Genomic DNA, 27,022 nt, shown 5'->3' on the forward strand with positions numbered 1-27,022 from the left:
GGTCCATCCGTGTTGTTGCAAATGACGAGATTTCATTCTCTTTTGTTGCTCAGTAGTCTTCCATCGTGTGCATGTGTGTGTATACCTCATCTTCTTTATCCACCTATCAATGAACATTTAGGTTGCTTCATATCTTGGCTATTGTAAATAATGCCGCAATGAACATAAAGTGCACATATTTTTTTGAATGAGCATTTTCATTTTCTTTGTATGAATACCCAAAAGTGGAATTGCTGGATTATATGGTAGTGCAATTTTTAATTTTTTGAGGAATCTCCATGTCTTTTTTCCATAGTGGCTGCACCAATTTACATTTTGCAAATGGTTCATGAGGTTTCCCTTTTCTCTACATCCTCACCAACACTTGTTATTGGTTGTCTTTTATCATAGCCCTTTTGATAGATGTGAGGTGATATCACATTGTTGAAATCAGGGATTTGCATTTCCCTGATGATTAGTGACGTTGAGCGTATTTTCATATATCTATCGGTCACTTGTATGTCTTCTTGGGAAAAATGACTATTCTGATCCTTTGCCCATTACTTAATGGGGTTGTTTGCTTGTTTTTGATGTTAAGTAGTATGAGTTCTTTGTACGTTTTAGATCTTAACCCCTTATTGGATATATTGTTTGCAAATATCTTCATCCATTTAGTAGGTGACCTTTTTCTTTTGTTGATGATTTCCTTCACTATGCAAAAGCATTCTAGCTTCATGTAATCGCATTTATTTACTTTTGCTTTTGTTTTTTTTGCATAAAGAGACAAAGCCAAAAAAAAAGATTACTAAGATTGATGGCAAGGATCTTACTATCTATGGTTTCTTCTGGAAGTTTTCCACGTGTTTAGTCCACTTTGAATTTATTTTTGTGCAGGATGTGAGAAAGTAGTACAGTTTAATTCTTTTGCATATAGCTATTCAGTTTTTCAACACTATTTATCAAATAGGTTGTCTTTCCCCTATTATATATTTCTTCCTCCTTTGTCATAGATTAACTGACCAAAGATTAATTGCATATACAATAATTATCTTTTTCCTTTTCTCAGGTTAGGGAAGTCTTCCCCTGTTATTTCTTTAAATATATCCTCTGTCCCTTTCTCTCTCTCTCTTCTCCTTCAGAGACTATTATGCTAATGTTAGTATGTTTAATGTTCTTTCAGAGATCTCTTAAACTGTCCTTTCTTTTTGTGTGTTTTTCTTTTTTGTGTTCGGCTTCAGTGATTTCTAGTACTCTGTTTTCCAGTTCCCTGCTCCATTCCTCTGTATCTTCTAATCTACTGTCGATTACTTCTGCTGCTGCTGCTAAGTCGATTCAGTCGTGTCCGACGCTGTGAGACCCCATCGATGGCAGCCCACCAGGCTCCTCTGTCCCTTGGATTCTCCAGGCAAGAACACTGGAGTGGGTTGCCATTTCCTTCTCCAATGCATAAAAGTGAAAAGTGAAAGTGAAGTCGCTCAGTCGTGTCCAACTTTTAGCAACCCCATGGATTGCAGCCCACTGGGTTCCTCCGTCCATGGGATTTTCCAGGCAAGAGTACTGGAGTGGGATGCCATTGCCTTCTCCGGTTGATTACTTCTACTGCATTTTTAATTTTAATTATTACATTCTTCATCTCTGATTCTTCTTTATATTTTCTAACTCTTTGTTAAAAACTTCCATCTTCTCACTCTATTCATTTAATCTTCTCCTGGATTCTTGGATCATCTTTATCAGGTAGATTGCTTATCTCTACTTCACTTAGTTCTGAGCTTTTATCTTCTTCCTTCAAATATATATTTGGAACATACTCCACATGCTTCATTCTGCCTAATATACTATCTTATTTATATGTATCTGATAGGTTCATCGCATTTTCCAACCTTGAGGAAGTGGTCTTTTTTAGGAGAAGTCCTCTGTGCCACAGTGAAACACTCCCCTCTCTTCACCAGGGCTACATCCTCTAGGGGTTCTTCTTACATGAGCTACATGGGTCCATCTCTTGCAGCAGGCTGACCACCGTGGAAAGTCTGATAGATGTGGCTGGCCCCAGTTCAGTTGGTTTCTAGGCTCTGCCTTGTGTGGATGCTGCCAGCTGCTGGTGGGAAGGGCCTGGACTCAGGCAGCTGGCTGCAGATCCCTGGGGGATCCTGGGGCTAGGGCTGGCCCACTGGTAGGCAGAGCTGTGTTCTGGAGTGGGTTTCTGTGGGACCAGGGATCCTGTATCTAGTGTCTACCTGCTGGTTGGTGGGTCCAGTTCCTGACACAGCTGATTACAGGGCCTGGGGTGCTCCAAAGTTCATGTTGACCTGTTGGTGAATAAGGCTGAATCCCAGGGGTGGGCAGCTGAGGCATCGAAAGTGTCTTGGAGCTGGTATCAGCTTGCTGATATGCTGGGTGGTGGGGGTGCCAGGGCTACTATTGGCCTGCTGATGGGCAGGGCCATGATCCAGGGGGGCACCTGGAGCAAGTGCTGTCCTGTTCATCTGGATGGCTTTGGTGCTCTTGTGGTTCCTGGGTTCATGTCTACCCACTGGTGGGTGAGGATGCATCCTGGGGCTAGTGCCAGCTTGATGGTGGGTGAAACTAGGTTCCTCCAGCTGACTGTAGAGACCCAGAGGATCCTAGGACTAGTGCCAGTATATTGATATATGGGGTTGGATCCTAGCCTTTTTGATGAACAGGGCTGTGTCCCAGGTTAGCTGTACACTCAAGGAGTCTTAAGGAAACTAGCCTACGGGTAGGCAGAGCTGTATCCTCACCCAGGTAGCTGCTTGTCCTGAGGTGTTCCAATACTTTTGCCAACAAGCAGGGCCAGATTCTGCAGATTAATAAGCTAGATGAAGGATTCCAAAATGGCACTTGCCAGTACCAGTGTCCACGTGGTAGAACAAGTTCCCCGAAATGGCTACCAGCTGTGTCTATGTCTCTGGGGCGTCATTCCACTCTGAAAGATTTTTCAAGATCAGCAGGTGGGTCTGACCTTGGCTCCTTTCAAATTATTGCTTCTGCCTTGGGTCCCAGAGCATCTGAGATTTTGTGTGTGCCCTTTAAGAGTGGAGGTTCTATTTCTCACAGCCGTCTGTCTATCCCAAAAGCAAGTCCTGCTGGCCTTCAAAGCCAAATGTTCTAGTGATATCATCATCATGGTGCAGTACCCCCAGCCCGGGGATCCTGACGCAGGGCCTGGACTCTTCACTTCTAAGAGAGAAACTCTGCAATTGTAATTCTCCTTCTAGCTGTGGCTCACTCACTGTGGATATGGGTCTTGACTCTATAGTGTCTCTGGCTCCTCTTCCCATCTTATGGTGTGTTTTCTTTTTTCTTTTTTTTTAATATAGTTGATTTAAAATATTATGTTAGTTTCAGGTATACAATGTAGTGAATCAATATATTTTGAGATTAAAAGATGATGGCTATAATTCTCTGTGCTGTACAATATGTCTTTGTTGCTTATTTTATACATTCCGTCAACCCCATACACTTAATTTGTCCCTACCTCACTTACCTTTCTCTTTTGGTAACCACTAATTTGTTTTCTATATCTATGAATCCATTTCTCTTTTGCATATATATTCATTTGTTTTTTTTTTTAGATTCCACATATAAATGATATATAGTATTTATCTTTCTCTGATTGATTTCTCTAAGCATAATGTTCTCTAAGTCCATCCACATTGCTGCAAATGGCAGAATTTTATTCTTGCATTGGCTGTACAGTGGTGAGCATAGCTGCCTTCCATTCTTTTTATGGCTGAATAATATCCTATTGAATATAAAAACCACATTCCCTTATCTATTCATCTGTTAATGGGCACTTGAGTTGTCATGGTTTCTTTATATCTTTAGTTGTAGATCTTTCTGCTAGTCTTATGGCTTTTCTCAACAATAGCTACTGTTTTAAATAGGAATGAGTAATCAGTATACTGCTGGCTGTATATGAAATACATTATTGCTGTTAACTGTAGTCACCATACTGATATTATGCCCCTATGCTTTACTTCGGAGAAGGCAATGGCACCCCACTCCGGTACTCTTGCCTGGAAAATCCCATGGACCGAGGAGCCTGGTGGGCTGCAGTCCATGGGGTCGCTAAGAGTCAGACACGACTGAATGACTTCACTTTCACTTTTCACTTTCATGCATTGGAGAAGGAAATGGGAACCCACTCCAGTGTTCTTGCCTGGAGAATCCCAGGGACGGGGGAGCCTTGTGGGCTGCCCTCTATGGGGTCACACAGAGTTGGACACGACTAAAATGACTTAGCATGTTTTACTTATTTTATAACTGGAAATTGGTGCCTTATGACCAATTTTATGCATTTCACACCTTCATCTCCCAACTAACCTGATTACCTGCCTCTGTCAACCATGAATCTGTTCTCCAAATCTATGAATTTGTTTTTTTAGATTCCACACATAAGTGAGATCATATGGCATTTGTCTTTCTCTGCATAATTTATTTCACTTAGTATATGCCCTCAAGATCCACTTATATTGTGGCAAATGGCAAGATTTACTTCTTTTTCTTACGACTGAATAATATTCCATATATGTATATATATATATATATATATATACATAATGCATATTCCTTATCCATTCATCTGTAGATGTCCATCAGCAGATGAATGGATAAGAAAGCTGTGGTACATATACACAATGGAGTATTACTCAGCCATTAAAAAGAATACATTTGAATCAGTTCTAATGAGGTGGATGAAACTGGAGCCTATTATACAGAGTGAAGTAAGCCAGAAGGAAAAACACCAATACAGTATACTAACGCATATATATGGAATTTAGAAAGATGGTAACGATAACCCTGTATACGAGACAGCAAAAGAGACACTGATGTATAGAACAGGCTTATGGACTCGGTGGGAGAGGGAGAGGGTGGGAAGATTTGGGAGAATGGCATTAAAGATTTTGTATTAAAAAAAAAATAGATGGACATTTAGATTGCTTAATGTTTTGGCTGTTGTGAATAATGCTGTAGTGAACATGGGAGTATATTTGTGAATTCTCACAAGTACTTTAAGGAACAATCAGCATATTTTCCCAAGTCTGTTTGGTCATAAAATCATGCTAAATAGCCACCACAGAATAAGAGAAAATAGAAGGCAACTTCCCACTAGTGGGAAGGCAGAAGGCCAGGTTCCACTTCTGAAATAATAGAATTTTCCTTCCTATCTTTTCCCTGGTCCTCTGCCATTTCCATGCATTCTTTCTATTATTTTGTTTTCTCTTTCCTCCCCCAACCCCCACTCTTTTGTAACCTCTTTCTAAATTTTTTTTCTTTTTTCTGTGTTAATAAGCTATGTCTCAGTTTTTATCCATTGTTAAATGTGTATATATATTATACATATGTAACATATTGGAGAAGGCAATGGCACCCCACTCCAGTACTCTTGCTTGGAAAATCCCATGGGTGGAGGAGCCTGGTAGGCTGCAGTCCATGGGGCCGCTAAGAGTCGGACACGACTGAGCGACTTCACTTTCACTTTTCACTTTCATGTATTGGAGAAGGAAATGGTAACCCACTCCAGTGTTCTTGCCTGGAGAATCCCAGGGATGGGGGAGCCTGTTGGGCTGCGGTCTATGGGGTCGCAAAGAGTCGGACACGACTGAAGCGACTTAGCAGCAGCAGCAGCAACATATAGTATATTTATATGGTATCTACCTTCACATATACATATCTATATTCAATGTCTTTATCAAGATAATTAAAAGTTTGTTTTTTCCTTTATGGTTTATTATAGGATATTGAATATAATTCCCTGTGCTTTATAGTAGGACCCTGTTGTTTATCTATTTTATATGTAGCAGTTTGTATAAAAGTTGTTTTTTAATTATAATATTTCCTATAACTAGTATTTCTTAGATTCTAAGACTCTCACTGCAACTTTTCCCCTTATTTCCAGAGTTTCAAGCACATAGTTGTTAAGTAATATAATTGAAAATTTCCCTTTGATGGATTTAATTTGATTCTACATCTTCAGTATCCTGATTTTGCTTTTAAAAATGTAATACAAATGCAATTTGATTTTTCTATCTATGAAATTTCTTTGCAGATAGTTTTCATTACAGTTCCTGGCTTTCTGATTAACTATACCTTAATCCTTTGGTATCTGGCATCTGTGAATAAATTGCTTTTGAAAACCACCCCATGGTTATTATTTTCAGCTATCCTTGTGAGTTTAGATCCCATGCTGACTTCATCTGCTATAAAAGATCTGGGTAGGTATATTTCTCTCTTTTCCTATATTTAAAATATATTCCATGTTTAAATTGTCTAGTTTTAAGATCTTTGTTCATTATAGCTTCTTACTATGTGAAGTGGGGTGCTGGGACACTAAGGTTTGAGCATAGAGATTCATTTGGTGATTCTTAGAATAGGATGAAATGCCAGTGGTGGGCTTACTTAGTATTTTAAGTCTTACATTCAGTTGTGGAATGAAAGTGAAAGTTAAAGTCGATCAGTCATGTCCAACTCTTTGTGAGGGCATGAACTATACAGTTCATGGAATTCTCCAGGCCAGAATACTGGAGTGGGTAGCCTTTCCCTTCTCCAGGGGATCTTCCCAACCCAGGGATCAAACCCTGGTTTCCCACATTGCAGGCAGATTTTTTACTAGCTAAGCCACAAAGGAAGCCCAAAGAAAATAATCTGCCTTTTGCATTGGCTGGGAATCAATCCCCAGCCTCCCATGTGGCAAGTGAGAATTCTACCACCAATGCCTTGTAGGGCAGGGCATTATTTGGAATGCTTGACTTCATGCATGCGTCTGCCTTGAGCCAACAGAATAGTTATGGGAGCATTACAATATTGTATGTATTTCATGGTAACATTTTTATTGCCCAACACCTCTTTTCTGTTGAAAACGCTGTTCTTTGGATAATGCTATCTGTAAAAAAAAAAAAATTATCTTTTAAGTCTTTGTCACCATTAAGACCAAAATTCTAAAGAGTCAAAAACAATAAAATCATTAATGATATAGTGTTTTCAGTGTGCACTGTTTTAGGAGAAAGAAACCTCTTTTGAAAAGTAAAATACCAAGTCAGTGTAACCCAGAAAAAAAAAAAAAATGCTAAGACTCGCATTCAAAAAAAAGGAAAAATTACCTAATTTATGTTTGCTTGACTATTTTTTATAATGAGAATGGAAACATTTGTTTTAAAATAGAATTTTAATGTGGCACATACATGCATACACACCCTCACAGGAACACTTTTTAATGGACAGTTAAAAAGGAGAGAGCTATCTGAGGCAAGTAGGAGAGTAAGGGAGAAATATCAAGTGTATCTATATGAATAAAGAAAAGTCAGATCTTTAAGACAAAGAGATTAAGATTGTATCAGCATCTATCCCCCAACCCTGCTGCTATGGGACTCTGTCAATTCCTGCTCCTTTTCATACTCATAAGATTTGAAGGAGTTCTGTACTACCTGAGAGAATTCCATAATCCTCTTAACTTTATAATCTTAGAGTTTAGTTATTCCATTGACTTCCTGGTTTACCATTGTTGAATTTAAATCATTTCTTTGGATTTACTTACAAAGTTATTCTTGTAATCTTTGGCCATCTTGCCGTTACTTTTGGAATTTTGCTTTTCTCCTCATTTTGCATCATTTTTAAAGTATAAAACATTTATTTTTCTCTTGGAAATATTTTTGCCTCAGTTTTCACAGAAAGACTTTTATATATTTTTTATTTTATTCTCAACAATAAAATCTGGCCAGGCCTATGTTTGGAGTACATGGATACATTCACATTGTCTTGAGCTTTTTATGATCTATTGACTCCTTTTATGCTCCTTGTCTTTATTTCCAAATATTCATTTTATTGTAGCCCTATTTTCTAAGATGAAATCGTTATACAACAGTATCAGTTAGGGTTTGTTTTTGTCTTTGCCTTGGACTAAAAATAACTCCAAAGGGTAGTGGCTTAAAACTACGATCATTTTTTATTTCTCATGAGTTTGGTAGCTTTGATGGTATGAACTGGGCTCTGCTGATCTTGGCTAGGCTCACTAATGAATTTGCAGTCAGCTAGAGGGTTATCTGGGAGCTAAATGATCTAGAATGGCCTCACCCAGAAGATCATTTCTCCCATATTATTTCTCACATTCCTCCAGAAGAGTAGCCAGGAAATTCTGCCATGATGGTGGCGGGGATCTAAGAGAGTAGAAGCAGAAATCTTTCTCAAGCCTCTCCTTGTATAAAGTCTTATTAAAAAAAAAAATCTCTTTGGTGATATAAACTTCAGTCTTAATGCAGAAGGCATGAATGCAGAGACAGGTGAGGAATTAGATCATGAAGGCAATGAGTTTCTACAGGGACAGACTGCCTTGGCTTTGCTTCTTTCCAGTAGCATACTTACTGTATTAGATTGTGATCAGAAGGATAGGCTGATTGGTTCAAGAAAGGTTTTTACCATTTCCTTAATAATATTTCCTTCCTATGGACATTTTGAAAGTTATTAAAGAAGTTCAGTTATAGTGTTGCCCCACAGGAACATTGAATGGCAAAGAAAGAAAGAAATAATAATTGATAGATATCTAAACTTGGAATAATATCATAAATGGAGGAGATTAAGATGGAAATATATCAGAATGCTCTCCATTAATGGAGTTTGATTTCTAAAACCATTGAAAGTGATGTATGAGAAAGTCAGACAATTACTAATTACAGTCTGACTACCTGGACAACTGCATTAATACTTTGGTTAGTTACCATGGTATAGAGCTTTGGTTTATAAGTCTGCCTTATCCCTCTACTATCATTTTTTTGTCTTGTCTTAAATGCATGGTGTACATATTTATATAGACCAAGTCTCAGAATTAAAAAATAATAAATTTCACATTTTCATCTGTACTTTGAAACAAGAAATGAGAGCTCTAGTTGATCATCTTACATAAAACAAGCTCCCCCTGGTGAATCAGTGGCAAAGAGTCTGCATGCCAATGCAGGCGATGCAAGTTCTATTCCCTTGGAAGATTCCTTGGAATAGGAAATGGCAACCCACTCCAGTATTCTTGTCTGAAAAATCCTATGGACAGAGGATCCTAGGACTCTTAAGAGTCTTTTCCAGCACTAAAATTCAAAAGAATCAATTCTTTGGCACTCAGCCTTCCTTATGGTTCAAGTCTCACATTCATACAGGACTACTGGAAAAACCATTTGTGTGTGCGCTTATTCGTGTCCTAGTCTTTGGTTCCTCTCTCCATGGGATTTTCCAGGCAAGAATACTGGAGTGGGTTGCCATTTCCTACTCCAGGGAATCTTCCCGACTCAGGGATTGAACCCATGTCTCTTGTGTCTCCTACATTGGCAGGCAGATTCTTTACCACTGTGCCACCCAGGAAGCTCCCTTAATGGAAAAGCCATAGTTTTGACTATACAGACCTTTGTCAGTAAAGTGATGTCTCTGCTTTTTAATATGCTAGGTTTGTCATAACTTTTCTTCCAAGAAGCAAGCATCTTTTATTTATTTATTTAATTTAAATTTATTTATTTTAATTGGAGGGTAATTACTTTACAATATTGTATTGGTTTTGCCATACATCAACATGAATCCTCCACGGGTGTACACATTTTCCCCATCCTGAACCCCCCTCCCACCTCCCTCCCCATACCATCCCTCTGGGTCATCCCAGTGCACCAGCCCCAAGCGTCTTTTAATTTTATCATCTATATTGATTTTGGAGTCCAAGAAAATAAAATTTGCCACTGTTTCCACTTTTTCCCTATTTGCCATGAAGTGATGGGACCAGATCTTAGTTTCTGAATGTTGAGTTTTAAGCCAGCTTTTTCACTCTCCTCTTTTATGCTCATCAAGAGACTCTTTAGGTCCTCTTCAGTTTCTGCCATTAGAGTGATATCATCTGTATATCTGAGGTTGTTGATATTTCTCCTGGCAATCTTGATTCAAGCTTGTGATTTATTCAACCCAGAATTTTACATGATGTACACTGTATATAAGTTAAATAAGCAGGGTGACAACATACAGCCTTGAGGTACTCTTTTCCCAATTTTGAACCAGTCTGTTTTTTCATGTCCAGTTCTAACTCTTTCTTCTTTACTTAAATACAGTTTTCTCAGAAGGCAGATTAGGGGGTCTGGTATTCCCATCTCTTTAAGAATTTCCACAGTTTGTTGTGATCCAGAAGTCAAAGGCTTAGCAGAAACAATGAAGCAGAAGTGGATATTTTTCTGGAATTCTCTTGGTTTTTCTCTGACCCGATAAATGTTAGCAATTTGATCTCTGGTTCCTCTGCCTTTTCTAAACCTAGCTTGTATATCTGAAAGTTCTTGGTTCATGTACTGTTGAAGCCTAGCTTGAAGGATTTTGAGCATTATCTTGCTGGTATGAGATAAGCGCAATTGATGTATGGATGTGAGAGTTGGACTGTGAAGAAGGCTGAGCGCCTAAGAATTGATGCTTTTGAACTGTGGCGTTGGAGAAGACTCTTGAGAGTCCCTTGGACTGCAAGGAGATCCAACCAGTCCAATCTGAAGGAGATCAGCCCTGGGATTTCTTTGAAGGAATGATGCTAAAGCTGAAACTCCAGTACTTTGGCCACGTCATGCGAAGAGTTGACTCATTGGAAAAGACTCTGATGCTGGGAGGGATTGGGGGCAGGAGGAGAAGGGGACGACAGAGGATGAGATGGCTGGATGGCATCGCTGACTCAATGGACTTGAGTCTGAGTGAAGTCCGGGAGTTGGTGATGGACAGGGAGGCCTGGCGTGCTGCGATTCATGGGGTCGCAAAGAGTCGGACACGACTGAGCGACTGATTTGATCTGATTTGATGGTAGTTTGAACATTCTTTAGCATTGCCTTTCTTTGGGATTGGAATGAAAACTGATTTTTTCCAGTCCTGTGGCCATCCTTGGGTTTTCCAAATTTGATAGTATATTGAATGTGGCACTTTAACAGTATCATCTTTTAGGATTTTAAATAACTCAGCTGGAATTCTATCACCTCCAATAGCTTTGTTCATAATAATGCTTCTAAAAGTTCACTTAGAGTTCACACTCCAAGATGTCTGGCTGTAGGTAAGTGACCACACCGTCATGTTTATCTGGGTCTTTAAGACCTCTGTATATTCTCGCCACCTCTTCCTAATCTCTTCTGCCTCTGTTAGGTCCTTACCATTTCTGTCCTTTATCATGCCCATTCTTGCATGAAATGTTCCCTTGGTATCTCCAGTTTTCTTGAGTGAAGTAAGCCAGAAAGAAAAACACCAATACAGTATACTAATGCATATATATGGAATTTAGAAAGATGGTAACAATAACCCTGTGTACGAGACAGCAAAAGAGACACTGATGTATAGATCAGTCTTATGGACTCTGTGGGAGAGGGAGAGGGTGGGGAGATTTGGGAGAATGGCATTGAAACATGTAAAATATCATGTATGAAACGAGTTGCCAGTCCAGGTTCGATGCACGATACTGGATGCTTGGGGCTAGTGCACTGGGACGACCCAGAGGGATGGTATGGGGAGGGAGGAGGGAGGAGGGTTCAGGATGGGGAACACATGTATACCTGTGGCGGATTCATTTTGATATTTGGCAAAACTAATATAATTATGTAAAGTTTAAAAATAAAATTAAATTTAAAAAAAATAATCTTTCCCATTCTATTGTTCTCTCTATTTCTTTGTATTGTTCAGTTCAGAAGACTCTCTTATCTCTCCTTGCCATCCCTGGAACTCTGAAATCGATTGGGTATATCTTTTCTTTTCTCCTTTGCTTTTGGCATCTCTTCTTTTCTCAGCTATTTGTAAGGCCTTCTCAGACAACCATTTTGCCCTCTTGCATTTCTTTTTCTTGGGGATGGTCTTGATCCCTGTCTCCTATACAATGTCATGAACTTCCTTCCATAGTTCTTCAGGCATTCTATCAGATCTAATCCCTTGAATTTATTTGTCACCTCCTCTGTACAATCATAAGGGATTTAACTTAGGTCATACTTGAATGGTCTAGTGGTTTTCCCTACTTTCTTCAATTTAAATCTGAATTTTGCAATAAAGATCTCATGATGTGAGCCACAGTCAGCTCCAGGTCTTGTTTTTGCTGGCTGTATAGAGCTTCTCCATCCTGGCTGCAAAGAATATAATGACTCTGATTTCAGTATTGACTATCTGGTGATGTCCATGTGTAGAGTCATGTCTGGTGTTGCTGGAAGAGGGTGTTTGCTACATCCAGAGTGTTCTTTCAGCAAAACTCTATTAGCCTTTGTCCTGCTTCAATTTGTATTCCAAGGCCAAACTTGCCTGTTTTTCCAGGTATTTCTTGACTTCCTACTTTTGCATTCCAACCCCCTGTGATGAAAAGAACATCATTTTTTTGGTGTTAGTTCTAGAACGTCTTATAGATCTTAATAGACTGTTTGAGTACAGCTTCTTCAGCATTAGTGCTTGGGGCATAGACTTGGATACTGTGATGTTGAATGGTTTGCCTTGGAAATGAACTGAGATCATTCTGTTGTTTTTGAAGTTACACCCAAGTACTGCATTTCATACTCTTTTGTCAACTATGAGGGCCACTCCATTTCTTCTAAGGGATTCTTGCCCACAGTAGTAGATATAATGGTCATCTGAGTTAAATTCACCCATTCCTGTCCATTTTAGTTTGCAAGAATACTGGAGTGGGTACCCATCCCCTTCTCCAGGGAATCTTCTCAACCCAGGGGTTGAACCCAAGTCTCCTGCATTGCAGGCAGATTAGTTACCATCTGAGCCACCAGGGAAGCCCTTTCTTTGATGCCTAATCAACCACAATTAATTTGGTACTTACTCATAATGATCTAGGCTTGTAAGTTAATACATAATGAAATCTTCTTGAACAGATTTTACAAACATGACTAACGTATATTTAAGTATGTAGAAAAAGCACATGATATAAATCCATGGCTGAAAATATCATTCTACTTGTTGATAAATTCTGTTCTTTAATATTTATGAAAATTTTTCCCTCCTTAAAAAAATTTTTTTCCCTCTGTAGGTCTTTCTAGAAGCCTCGTCAGTTTAATTAATGGAGAAAGTCTGATGACCTCTGTAATGTCTTTAATTACATTCACTGTTATTGTGAATATTGACCTTAGCTTGCACAAAAATACGATCCAGTCCTTAGGTAAGAACCTATTTTTTCCTAATTTTTTAAAAATTAGAATCCCATATTTTCTGAAATCTTAATTTCTTAAAACTAGAATACTGTATTTTCTGACCTCTGACATAGATTTTATAATACCAAAATTACACTTATGCAAACATAATCATATTAGTATCATTATTGGCCATTTACAAAGAGGTAACAAACATCCCTTATTTAATATTGGTTATGGTTTTGTTGTGAGGCTAAGTTGGGGCTTTTCATGAGGATGCCTATAGAAGCAACATTCCTCAGACCTAGACTGAACCAGAATTATTGATAACAAGAATGAAAGAATTTTTTTACCTGCCAAAGATGAACTCAAAAGATGAGTTGAGTAGAGAATCCAACAGTGCCAAGGGGAGGTGTCTTCCCTTCCCTTTACTCTGTGACCATCTCCCTGCAGGCAACACAGAAAGCTGTCAGCTCAGGGAGAAAGTGTGAGTTATATGGCCATCTACAGGGCCTGAGCACAGTGCTTGTAAGCAGAGAGATTTTAAAATGTCTAGAAGTTCATTTGCCACATTCAAATAGTCCTGAACCATACGTATTTTGTGCTTTATCATGTGTATGTGCATGCATGTGTATATAAGGTAAGTGATGTATGCACACTGCAATGAGTGATTATAAAGTATACAGATGAGTAATTATGACTTGGGACAAAAAATACAGTTGTCAGAACTCCTGTGAGCATCTTATATACCCCTTCCTAATCAAAACCTCATCCTTTCAGTAGTTTAGAGTGTAGTCTCAACAAAATTGGAAATAAAGAAGTTATAATTGACACCACAGAAACACAAAGGACCATAAGAGGCTACTTACTACAGGCAACTATATGCCACTAAAATGGACAAATTCTTAGAAAGATACATTCTCCCAAGATCAGACCAGGAAGAAATTGAAAATATGAATAAACTGACTACAAGTTCTGAAATTGAATCTGTGATTTCAAAAACCAAAGAAACAGAAGTCCAAGACCAGATGGCTTCACAGGTGAATTCTATGGAACATTTAGAAAAGAATTAACACCTATCCTTTTGAAACTATTTCAAAAAATTACAGAGGAAAGTACACTTCCAAATTTACTCTGCAAGACCACCATCACCCTGATACCACAACCAGACAAAGATACTACAAAAGAGAGAAAATTACAGACCAATATCACTGATGAACATAGATGCAAAAATCTCAGCCAAACAATAGCAAACCAAATCAAGCAATACATTAAAAAGGTCCTATCAGTTCGGTTCAGTTCAGTTGCTCAGTCGTGTCCGACTCTTTGTGACCCCATGAATCGCAGCACGCCAGGCCTCCCTGTCCATCACCAACTCCCGGAGCTCACTGAGACTCATGTCCATCGAGTCAGTGATGCCATCCAGCCATCTCATCCTCTGTCGTCCCCTTCTCCTCCTGCCCCAATCCCTCCCAGCATTAGAGTCTTTTCCAACGAATCAACTCTTTGCATGAGGTGGCCAAAGTACTGGAGTTTCAGCTTTAGCATCATTCCTTTCAAAGAAATCCCAGGGCTGATCTCCTTCAAAATGGTCAACACCGAAATCAGATTGATTATATTCTTTGCAGTCAAAGATGGAGAAGCTCTATACAGTCAACAAAAACAAGACCAGGTGCTGACTGTGGCTCAGATCATGAACTCCTTATTGCCACATTCAGACTTAAATTGAAGAAAGTAGGGAAAACCACTAGACCATTCAGGTATGACCTAAATCAAATCCCTTATGATTATACAGTGGAAGTGAGAAATAGATTTAAGGGCCTAGATCTGATAGATAGAGTGCCTGATGAACTATGGACGAAGGTTGGTGACATTGTACAGGAGACAGGGATCAAGACCATCCGCATGGAAAGGAAATGCAAAAAAGCAAAATGGCTGTCTGGGGAGGCCTTACAAATAGCTGTGAAAAGAAGAGAAGTGAAAAGCAAAGGAGAAAAGGAAAGATATAAGCATCTGAATGCAGAGTTCCAAAGAATAGCAAGGAGAGATAAGAAAGCCTTCCTCAGTGATCAATGCAAGGAAATAGAGGAAAACAACAGAATGGGAAAGACTAGAGATCTCTTCAAGAAAATTAGAGATACCAAGGGAACATTTCACGCAAAGAATCACCTTACTCATGTCTTTCTCAAGGCCTGGTCCAGGCCGTGGACAACTACCCAACTTTGGCATAAGAAGCATCTACTTTCAGCCTTGTTTTTTGTATCCAATTAGTTTACTCAAGCCATGGCAGTTTAGAATATCTGTTGTGATCCTAGAACCCCAGTTTAGCAGAACAAGGTACATCCTCTTTAAATGCTTCATATAACCTTTCTGTGGTGTGTGAGAAAACCAAACTACATACATAGAATATTTTCCAAAATGCAGAGTACAAAAAGAAGTGACAGAATACAGTACTCAGAGAGTTTTTACCATAAAACCTGCTGCAGATATGGCCTTCCCATAGAGGACTGAGGTGAGGAAAAAGGAAATGTTTATATTCAAAAGCATCTTAAAAGCTCAAAAACCATCCTTGGGGGAAACTGAGAAATGTAAAGTGTAGTCATACATGCTGGTCAGAAGGATCAAAGTCCAGCCTCTATACCTGATCTAGTATTATGTGCAAGCTGCTCAGTGATGTCCAGCTCTTTGCAATCCCATGGACTGTAGCCCATCAGGCTCCTTTGTCAATGGAATTCTCCAGGCAAGAATCCTGGAATGGGTTTCCATTCCCTTCTCCAGGGGATTCTTCCAAACCCAGGTATTGAACCCAGGTCTCCTGCATTGCAGGCATATTCCTTACTATCTGAGCCACCAGAGAAGCCTGATCTAGTGTTATATGAGGTCCCATTTAAGATAGTAAATACCACTCATATTACTGAGTCCAAGCTTACTCTGCTCACCACATAAATAAATCCAAGAGACAGGTATTGAGGCAAGGAATATGAGTATATTTAGAAAGCTAGCTGACTGAGAAGATGGCAGACTAATGTCTCAAAATAACCATCTTATCAAGGTCTTAATGCCAGGTTCTTTTACAGAACAGGAGCGGGGGGAGGTAAGGGGATAAAGTAAAAGGCCATTAATCTTACAGATATCTCCTGGAATGGCTAGCCTCAGGGAGTGAATGTGTCCATTTTTTCTTTCCTATAGCCATCCACAGGTGGACATGGTCCTAAACAAAGGCATTTTGGTTTAACATTCAGGCAGAGAGGCAGGGTTCCCTGAGGGAGGCCACTCCATATGAACAGTATCCTTTTAATGAATAAAAGTAGTGGGAAGCAATGGTTAAAGTTAAAGAAACAGATCCAACATGGAGTCAGTTCTTCCCTATAACAATCATAGAATTTCAGGGAACTTTATCAGAGATGATATCCACAATATAATCAAAAGAACTCTCTATTCACTGGGGAATGAAAAATAAAGAGACAAAGAAAAATACTTATGTGGAAGATAATTCATTCAATAACCCAACAATTATTTGTTGATACGTACTAAGTGATAGCTCCTATTGTAGGCCCTGATGTTTCAGCCATGAACATAACTGTTCTTGCTTTTGTAGAGCTTGTGCCTCACAATTTTGACAATAATCAATGTAATAGAATTTTGCTTTTGTTTAGGTTTCAGAGGAGTAAAAACTGTTAAGTAATCACTCTTAAAGTAGTAATAGTAACAACGACAATAAAACAGAAGGTCTGCTCTAGTATGACAACAGTGAATTTGTTTTCTTCACCATTCAGACTTTCTCTGAATTTTTAGTAGAAGAATTCCTCTTAAGAAAGATGTTTGATAAGTTTTACTGGTATTTTATTTATATCCATTGGCATAATTGTGAAACAGTAATTTTCCTAGTATTGTATTGTATTGTTTGGTCACTCAGTCATGTACGACTGTGACCCCATGGACTGTAGCATGCCAGGCTTCCCTGTCCTTCACCATCTCCCGGAGCTTGCTCAAACTGATGTCTGTTGAATCAGTGATGCTATCAACTATCTCATCCTCTATTGTCCCCTTCTCCTCCTGCCTTCAGTCTCTCCCAGCATCACTGTCTCTGCTAATAAGTCAGCTCTTTGCATCAGATGGCCAAAGTATTGGAGCTTCAGCTTCAGCATCAGTCCTTCCAATGAATATTCAGGATTGGTTTCCTTCAAAATTGATTGGTTTGATCTACTTGCAGTCCAAGGCACTCTCAAGAGTCTTCTCCAATACTGCAGTTTCTTAGTAATCATTATTTTATAACTTGTAATTATTTAAACAGTGTTGCTATATCTTTGAAAGTGTTAGTCTCTCAGTCATGTCTGACTCTTTGTGACCCCATTGTCTGTAGCCCACCAGGTTCCTCTGTCCATGGAATTCTCTAGGCAAGAATACTGGAGTGGGTAGCCATTCCCTTCTTTAGGGGATCTTCCCAACACAGAGATCAAAGTCAGGTCTCCCACATTGCAGACAGATTCTTTACCATCTGAGCCACCAGGCAAGCCCAGAGTCACCAGAGAAGCTCTACTGTATCTTTGAAGTGAGCATGTTTCATAATAGAAAAAAAACAAGAAGAGCTACTGTATTCAGAGTTCCTACCTTTTCCTTCTTGTATGTTAGAAGATTAAGAACGTTGTAAGAAATAATGGATTTGCTTTGAGGCATTTCCTGGCCTAGTAAATCCATCCAGTAAATATTTTATTCTTTAGGAGCTCTTTTGCTTTTTTAAAAGAGAAAGCATTTTTTAAACTTGGTCTGTTAACTCCAGTTCTCTGCATCTTCTGAAATCAGAGTCAGTATCCAGCATATGTTTCATTTACAGGAGGCACTGGATTCCTAAAACTATCACCATAGTCAACCCCATTCCTAGATTGGACAGGACCTAGAGTCATTCATAAAATTCTCTCAAGTTCACACTATCCCTACAAGTGTTAAATTTTTCTGCTTGGCACATCTAGAAACCATGGCTCTCTTTCAGTCATAGGAATGAGACTAGGTAGAGAAGGAATTTGGATAACCTCAGGCATCTTAACAGTGCCGTCTCTACCAGTGGACATCTATGATTAAGGATTCATAAAAGGATTCTTTCTTCTTCATTTCACCACCTCAGAGCACTGTTCTGGGATTTACTTCCCCAAATTTAGCCTTGTTTTTTGATGTGGTTGCTATTGCTGTTTTCTGTTGGCCATCCTTCATTTTGGTTTTGTTCTTGCTCTTCTCATATTCTATTGAAGTTGACCCTTCAGGCTTTTCTGCACCTAAGACCCACTTTCATCTGTGATTTAAAACTTTTCTCCTTTCTTCCTCACCCTACAAAAATGAGGACTTCCTCATCCACTGAAAATGCCTGATTGCAGCCATCAATGCCCTCAAGGGTTTAGGCTTCCTGTTTATCTGGGAAGGGCATCATAATGACTGTTGAAAGAAATTTGGCAAAACATAACAGTATCAGTATGGGATCAACTATCCATTAGTGTAGTAATTCCACTTCTGGGGCCTAAGGAAGTAATCAGAGAAGTACAAAAATGTATGTATAGAAATATACACCACACCATTGCTTATCGGGAGAAAAACTGGAAACAGTGAAATGTCCAATAGTAAGGAACCAATCGGATTGGTTTGGCAGGCCAATACAATACAAGAGATTCACTTAGCTGTGACCCAGAGGCATTCCTTTTTTTTTTTTTTTTTAATTTCTTGTGTATATAATTTTAGATGTGGATTCTAAATTCCATGAAGTTAGAGAGCTTCTATTTCTTATTCATTATTGTTTTTCCAAAATGTATTACACATTTTGGAACTAAATAAATATATATTCCTGAATTGGGACTTAAAAAGCTCTTAAACTAAACTGATCAAATTTTATCAGTTTAATTGTGACTTTTGACGTTTGAAAAGAAACTCTTTCAACTTAAGAATAAGAAAATACCCTACATCTATCCCAAAGGCTATGAGCTATTTTAAAAGATAATGTCAGAAACAAAAGTTGACCCAGATTATCATTTGAAATTAAAAGCACGTACATTCTATTAATTATTTTTTAATTTATTCCCTTTTCTTTCAGCCTATATCATCATGAGAGAAATTTGGTTACATCTTATAGTAAGTTTCTCGTTTGGAATTGTTAGTTCAAAACTGATTCAACTATGGATGTCTACTGTTTTTGGAGAGGATGTCAATCATATAAGTCTCAGCTTTTCATTTCTGTACCTCATCTTTTATATTTGTAAGTAAGGGGACTATGCCTAAAATTAAATAATATAAAAAGGTTCAAATTAAAGATATAAAGATGTGGGAAATATTTACCAGGTAAAAAGCAAAAACAAAAACAAAAAACCACCATGCAACTGATCTAGAAGGAATATTTTTGTAAAAAATTTATCAAAAGACATTAAAAATATTAATATGTATACAATAGGAAACAATGTACCAAGGTACATAAAGGCAATTATAATAAGAGAAACTTGACAAAATCATAATTACAAGGAGAAACTTTAACAGGCCTTTCCTAAATAATTTCATAACCATTGGATTAAAAAAAATGACTATGGCTATGATTTATATGAAATCTTAAATGCTTGGTTCCTAAGATATATAGAGAGTTTTATCTTCCAAAACAGAGTGCTTATTCTTTACACATACCTATAGGCATTAACAGAAATCAACTAGACTAGAAGAACATATCAATAAAATTTCAAACATTATTCAGCCACAGTGCAATTTAATGCTTACTTCAAAAGGAAGATCTTTAAAAATGAATATTCTAACTACCTGAAATTGAAAAAAAAAACTTTCTTGGTAACTCTTAGATCAAGAAGGTAATAAAAATAGAAGTTACAGATCGAGGAAGGCTAATATTAAAAATTCTATCACATTACTAATCCATTTACCACAACTCCCCTCTCACAGAGGTACAGCAGACAATGATAACCATATTGCTGTTTCCTGATACTGCCTCAGAATCACTTTCCATTCATCCCTTCAGACAGCTCTACAAATGATTTGAAGTTGGCATGTGTGATAATACCAACTTCCCAACTGACTCTTTATCTTTCCATTACATATAAGAATAAGACAATGTTGCCTAGCCTCATATCCATGATTAAAAATAATTCTGGAAGCTCTAGTTAATATAATAAGAAAAAATCAAGTTTATACATATTTTAAAGAAAAAATGGTTACATTAGTCACAACATTTTAGAGTATATAAAAACCCAAGAAACTTAATTAATAAACTAAGATAGCAAGGCTCTTTAATGGTTTGATAAAAGATAAATATTTTAAAAATTTATAAATCAAATAACACTCTTACAAACCAGCAGTAATTAGTTACAAGGGCTTCCCTGGTGGCTCAACAGGTAAAGAATCCACCTGCAATCCTGGAGATACAGGAGATGCAGTTCTCTCCCTGGGTCAGGAAGATCCCCTGGAGAAGGAGAGGGTAACCCACACCAGCATTCTTGCCTGGAGAATCCCATGAAAAAGGAGCCTGGCAGGCTACAGTTCATAGGGTCAGAAAGATTTGGACACAACTGAAGTGACTGAGCACACACACACACACAACTAGTATAAAACATAATGAAAATTGAGTCTCTTTACATTGACAAAAAAGTTAGAAAATATCAAGGAATAAACTTAAAATTTGGATCCAAACAGAAAACTACACAAGTTTTCTGAGAAGTAAAAATTTCAGTAGAGACAAAGGAAAACTTCTTTGTAGAAATGCTAGAGCAATAGAATTCATTATTTTCATGTCTGAGAAAGGAAAGGCATAACATAGATATTTGAGGTTTCCAAACCAATCTGGATTTAAGCCAATTATAATCTAGTGAGTTTACAGAATCCATTAATGACTTAATAAATAGTGACAGAATGATCAGCCAGTATGAATGCATTCACTATGCACTACCTTGTACATACCTAAACCTACAAAGCATATATTTCAGCAAATATAATTCCCTTTAACATCATCAAGTAAGTAAGAATAGCCTCAAGATTAAGGGTTAAAATAAATGATGAGAAACCTTCTTAGATTATACTGTATGGGTGAATGTTATTAATATAACTGTTCTAGAAATTACATGAAGTTCCAAAAAATCTGATACATCCTGATACAATGCTATTATAATTATAATTATCCTAAAATGTTGTATGTCACAGAAATAACGAAATTTCCTTGTAACAATGCCATTGTAATAAACTCTCATCTGATCCTTAACCATTAAAATGGGAAGATTAAGGGTTATGCTCAAGGAAATAATTTTATTTAATTTTTAAAATTGAAGTAGAGTTGATTTACAATATTTTATTATTTTCAAGGATGCAATATAGTGATTCAATATTTTTATAGATTATATTCCATTTAAAGTTATTACAAAATAATGGCTATATTTCCTTGTGTGGTACAATAGACTTCCTTGTTGCTTATTTAGTTTATACATACTAGTTTGTATTTTATAATCCCCTACCCCAATCTCCAAAAAAATAATTTAAATTTTTTAGAGTCAAGATGTCTCAATAAATACTTTAGAAAGCAGATAATAAGTAAGTATAAATCTAATGTAAAAAACTTACTCTGGGCTGTCAAATAAATGAATATTTTTAAAAGTTATCACAATCTGAATCAAATAATGATAGAAATTTGGAGGGAAGTGAAATTTTACAGAAAGATTTTAAAAATTCATCTGGAAACATAAACTGTGGGACTATGTTTATGACATATGTCATATGGCATGACAATCTATTTAAATGAAGGATTTTTCCTACTAAGTGGATAATAAACATTTAATAAGCCTATAATAATTAAAATACAACTGCTATAACAGAGGAATACAAAGTAAACCAAATAAACGGATCCATTTGATAAACATGTTCTGTGCTCAGTCGCTCGGTTGTGTCTGACTCTTTGCAACCCTATGGACTATAGCCCATCAGGCTTCTCTGTCCATGGGGACTCTCCAGGCAAGAATACTGGAGTGGGTTGCCATGCCCTCCTCCAAGGGATCTTCCCAACTCAGGGACAGAACCCAGGTCTCCTGCATTGCAAGTGGATTCTTTACCATCTGAGCCATCAGAGAAGCCCAAGAATACTGGAGTGGGTAACCTATCCCTTCTCCAGGGGATCTTGCCCCACCCAGGAATTCAAACCTGGGTCTCCTGCATTGCAGGCAGATGCTTTACCAGCTGAGCTACCAGAGAAGCCTATGGAAAGTGGCATATCTACAATATTCTTTAATATTAAAACAAAATTTTAATTTGTAACTGTTACCTAGAGCAATGTCTGCTAAACATTAAAAGAAAAAAAAATTAGCCCATTCCAGAACAGTACTGCTCTACAATCCCTCTTTGGGTGTGTGTTCAGTCATTCAGTCGTGTCTGACTCTTTGGGACCCCATGCAATGGGGCTCACCAGGCTCTTCTGTCCATGGGATTTCCCAGGCAAAAATACTGGAGGGAGTTGGCATTTCCTTCCCCAGGGATAATCCCTCTGTAGATTTTCTTAATGTGTGACTTTATGTATATGTATGCTGGATATGAGCTTCTGTGTGTTTACTGGGTACTCCACTCCTACAATCTTGATCCAGTTATCCTAAGCTTCCAATAGACACTCTCAGTTGTGTCCGACTCTTTGCGACCCCATGGACTATACAGTCCACGGAATTCTCCAGGCCAGAGTACTGGAATGGATAGCCATTGGATCAAACTCAGGTCTCCCACATTGCAGGCAGAGTTTTTACCAACTGAGCCACGAGGAAAACCCAACCTAAAGATACCTCCTCAAAATTTCTAAAAGTTTCTGGAGTTTTCTTCCTCATAATCTCTGCTGCCTCCTCCTAAATATATAACAATTTCTGCTTCGTGGTGAACTTCAGTGAAGGTGAGAACAAGGGGAGCTCACAGAGAAAATTACATTGTGCAGTTCACAATTCTGAGATCTGACAGCTACCATTATCTCCTCACTTTTCTATATTTCCTGCTTAATTCTTACCACTTGTCTCCTGTATAGAAATTCAGCAAACAGGCTTTAATGCTTGGAGTTGCCTTTTGGGTCTCATACTGTACTCTCAAATAGTTTATCAAATGACTTCTTCTAGGCAAATATAGTCCTCTCCTCAATAGAAATTTCAATCAAAATTTTCTTCAAAATTTTACCTGAATTCTTGGCAGTGGAGTTATGGGTGTTCCCTCTTTCTAATCTGCCTGCAATGCAGAAGACCCCAGTTTGATTCCTGGGTTGGGAAGAATCCTGGGAAGAATTCCTGGGTTGAGAAGAATCTTGGAAAGGATTTCTGGGTCAGGAAGATCCCCTGGAGAAGGAAATGGCAACCCACTCCAGTATTCTTGCCTGGAGAATCCCATGGACAGAGGAGCCTGGCAGGCTGCAGTCCATGGAGTTGCAAGAGTCGGACAGGACTTAGCAACTTAACTACCACCTTTTTCTTAAAAAAATATAATATCTATACTGTACTATATTATTTGAATTTTTCACAATGATAATATGTCACTTTCATACTGTTCAAAACTGAAACACTTTCAAAACTGTTTTCCCCTCTAATTCATGAAAGTTGACAATATTTAAGAGTTTCCACAGTTTTTTACACCTTTCCATCTCAGACAGTAAGTGCACCAAACCATAATTAAACTGGGAAGCAGATCTGTATTGGGTTTCTCTTGGCTCTACTCTCTTAGCCTTGCCACAAAAGCAAACCATTTCTGTCTCCTGCTGTCTCCCAATAAGAAGTATGTGAAGTAGGCTAGTCCATAGCGAGCTCATCAGCTTACTTCCACTTAATTGATCCAGAGCCGCTCTGGAAAAATCAGACCTATGGAGGGTGCTCTAGCCTCACTGGGGTACCTGAAAAGATCTGTGAGTTCCACATTGTTGCAGATGATCAGAAGCCACAGCAGTGCAAGGTTGTCCAGTACAGACTTTTCTGCACGCTGAACGTGAATCTGAGGAGGAAGGACAGTGCATGGTGGTGATAATTTGTGACATTATTCAGTGGAAACCAAGTGGGATACCCTCTCTATGAAGTCCCTACTGTCAGATATCAGGATGTTTTCGTCTCTGGGAGTATTGGTACCACTCTTGATGTTAAATTAATACTTTTTATTTATTTCCTTAAAAAAATAGGTGAGCTAACTGAAATGTCTGGAACATTTACTCTTGTCATTATGGGACTTTTTTTAAATTCTACAAATTTTAAACCAGGAGTTGAAGCACTTATTCTTGAGTAAGTGACTAGCATACTTTACTTTGTTTTCATACATTGAAGTTATAATATTATAATTGTAACTACATCTACATGGCCAAAATAAGATACTGACTTGGAAACTAGCCAAGTAAAAATAAAACCCCCCTTTTAAAAACTCTATTGCTTATGTTCTCTAAACCTCTAATTTCAGGTAAAATTTGTAACCTTACCTTGAGTTCCCATTGACTGTATTTCACTACTAATTCCCTTACATCCCTAACCATATTACCCAATAGTGTCCAGTCTGATCCCCTAGACAGGGCCAGGGTTAAAATAAGGCAAGTGAGGCCCTCTTCTCAGACACAAAATCTAAGAGGATGCCAAAAGACTCAGTAATCAAGATAAATATTTTAATGCAATATTTAAAAATTGAAATTAATGCAAAAAATCCATGGTGAAAATACAAAATTTTTAAAGATCAATATTACTAATAGTTCCTTTTGCCTCAGGCTCCAATATGGATCAGTATGGCAATGCCTCTAGAATGAAAGACCAAAATTCTAAGGACAGTGAAGAGGCCATGCAAAGTCAATTAAAAAAGTAAACCAGGGCATTTAAATACAATTGGCAGTGTTAAAAAAGAAAACAGAAAAGTGCAAATGGTGCCTTGCTCGAGGGCACCTACCTGAGGGGTCAGTGGAGTCTGTGTTAGTCTTGAAGAAAGATACTTTGTGAAATGTTTCAATATATGGGATGGGAACTTGGCCTAAATGACACAATAGCAACATATGTGTTAACAGAGGCCTTGAACTTAATCAGTGATTTTTTTTGGACATTTGGGAGAACATTGTGAAAGATGAAATGAGTTCAGAAGTCAGAAACTTAAAAATACAGATTACAGGCTTTGAAAGCATGTCACTAAAATTTCATGTCAATTATAATGGAAGCCAGTTGTGTTAGCAGCTAGGTAGCATTAGTTGGGCCACCACTGTAGGAAGAATTAAACATGTTATGCATGTATTTATATCTATGGGGAGTGATTCCGTAGGCTCCCTTCGTTCTTGCTCTAACTGAAACCTGGATCTCCCCTGAAGATATGATTTCCCTTGTGTTCCTTAAAGGTTATAGTGTCTTTCTCACCTGCATCCCTGGTACTACAAGCCTGGAGTTGAGGTGGGTGATCTTCCTGTACCTCAGTCATTTCTCTTCTATTTTTCTTCTTCCCCAGAAGCAGCCAATTTTGAAGCTCATGGCATCAGATTATACCACCTGCCACCCTCTTGGTTGCAGTTATCTCTAGAACCCTGAATCACACTCTCCATTTTGTGATGATTTTGGCCCCCTCTCACTGTGACATTCCAACATCACCCCGTCAACATTCTTAGTGATGTCGATTACTAAGTTGTAACAGTCAATACACAGTTAATGCTTCTATTCCCTCACCTTTCAATTCCAGGACTTCTTCTCCTCCTGGGATCATATTTCCCACTCTGCTTCAGCCACCCACTTTATGCTCATACAAATAATCACTTCATAATTTCAATTTCAACAATTATAATATTTAAAATATAATATGTACCAGCTCCTACTCTCCAAGAGAGTAGAAATCTAAGATAATAATGGTAAATCCTACTAAACTCTACAATGGTCTACACTGTCTCCCATATTTTCAGTTTACCCCCCTAGGACTCCAATTCTAACAATTATGTAGTCACACTGAGAAGACAATGCATTGATTCTATGCTATTTTCTGACCATCATCCACCTCACTCCCTCCTTATCCAGACCATTTCTTGTGTTTAAAATCATCTAATAACTTCTCATCTCATTTGGCTACAAACCAAGGTTGTTTTCATGGCAAACGGGTGATCTATCTGTCCCCTTGTTACTACGGTAATTCACTTCTGCCACTCTCACCCTCGCCCACTCTGCTCTAACCACACTTGGCTATTCCTCATACATACCAAAGAGGGTCCCTGTTTGACCTTGTGTCCTTGTGCTTCTGCTCTTGAAATGTGCTTCTTTACATATTAGCATAAGTGGCTGCCTTACTTCTTTCATGCTTCTATTCATACTTCACCTTTTTAGAAAGAAATCCCCAAATAAGAGATGTTTCCTTGTCAACTTGTATAATCTTCTATTCCTGGAAAACTGATGTTCCTAAAATGTCCAGGCCATAAGGTCTTCTCAGTCCTCTAGGCTAGGGGCTATGCAACATTAAGTTATAAAAATGACACATATGCTTAGATCCATAATATCAAAATCTATGAGGGTGAAGCATGGGATGTCTGATTTTAAAAAACTCTTCCCAGATAATACTTAAATACAGACAGTGTTGCAACCCTTTGCTCCTATAAAAGATCTAGATTTGTTAGGACAACTCATGATCACCAAATAAAGAAAAGGGACTTTTTAAAACAATTCAGAAGCTTTTTCACTGCATGCCTGACTGATTGCACACATGCACACACATGTGTACATGCACAGGTCTATTAGATGGTTTTGGAGCTTGGTTATTCGGCTCATATATACTGTGAATATAATGGGCACTGATTCCTTTGAGGATCTGGTTTCCTCCTCATCCAATTTCTCCCATTAATTTCTACTACATATGGAAGAGTCTTAATAACTCCTCAATATTTGTTGCTTAATTGATTTGATTACATTTTGTGCTAATTAATGAGACTGAGTTTTTTCCCCCTTCAATGTTTCATAATGAAATTT

General features: G+C 38.1%; 1 protein-coding gene across 7 annotated transcripts in view; it reads left to right on the forward strand.

The window, feature by feature from the left end:
* Window positions 1-27,022, forward strand: part of SLC9C1 (solute carrier family 9 member C1) — a 143,343-nt gene that overhangs the window by 37,551 nt on the left and 78,770 nt on the right. For 3 of the 7 annotated variants that reach the window (XM_086406789.1, XM_086406780.1, XM_086406798.1), the window contains 3 exons: window positions 12,992-13,120; window positions 19,168-19,329; window positions 24,238-24,337. In XM_086406789.1, coding sequence (XP_086262915.1) covers window positions 13,036-13,120; window positions 19,168-19,329; window positions 24,238-24,337 — 347 coding nt within the window. In that variant the 5' untranslated portion in view covers window positions 12,992-13,035. Of the gene's footprint in view, window positions 1-6,049; window positions 6,216-12,991; window positions 13,121-19,167; window positions 19,330-24,237; window positions 24,338-27,022 lie in introns of all 7 variants that reach the window. The other 4 variants (XM_086406771.1, XM_086406763.1, XM_086406807.1 and 1 more) reach the window with 3 other exon arrangements.

The sequence above is a fragment of the Bos grunniens genome, chromosome 1 (genome assembly GCF_055505025.1).
Source record: "Bos grunniens cultivar Pamir isolate PY7600 chromosome 1, Bosgru_T2T1.0, whole genome shotgun sequence".
NCBI lineage: Eukaryota > Metazoa > Chordata > Mammalia > Artiodactyla > Bovidae > Bos > Bos grunniens.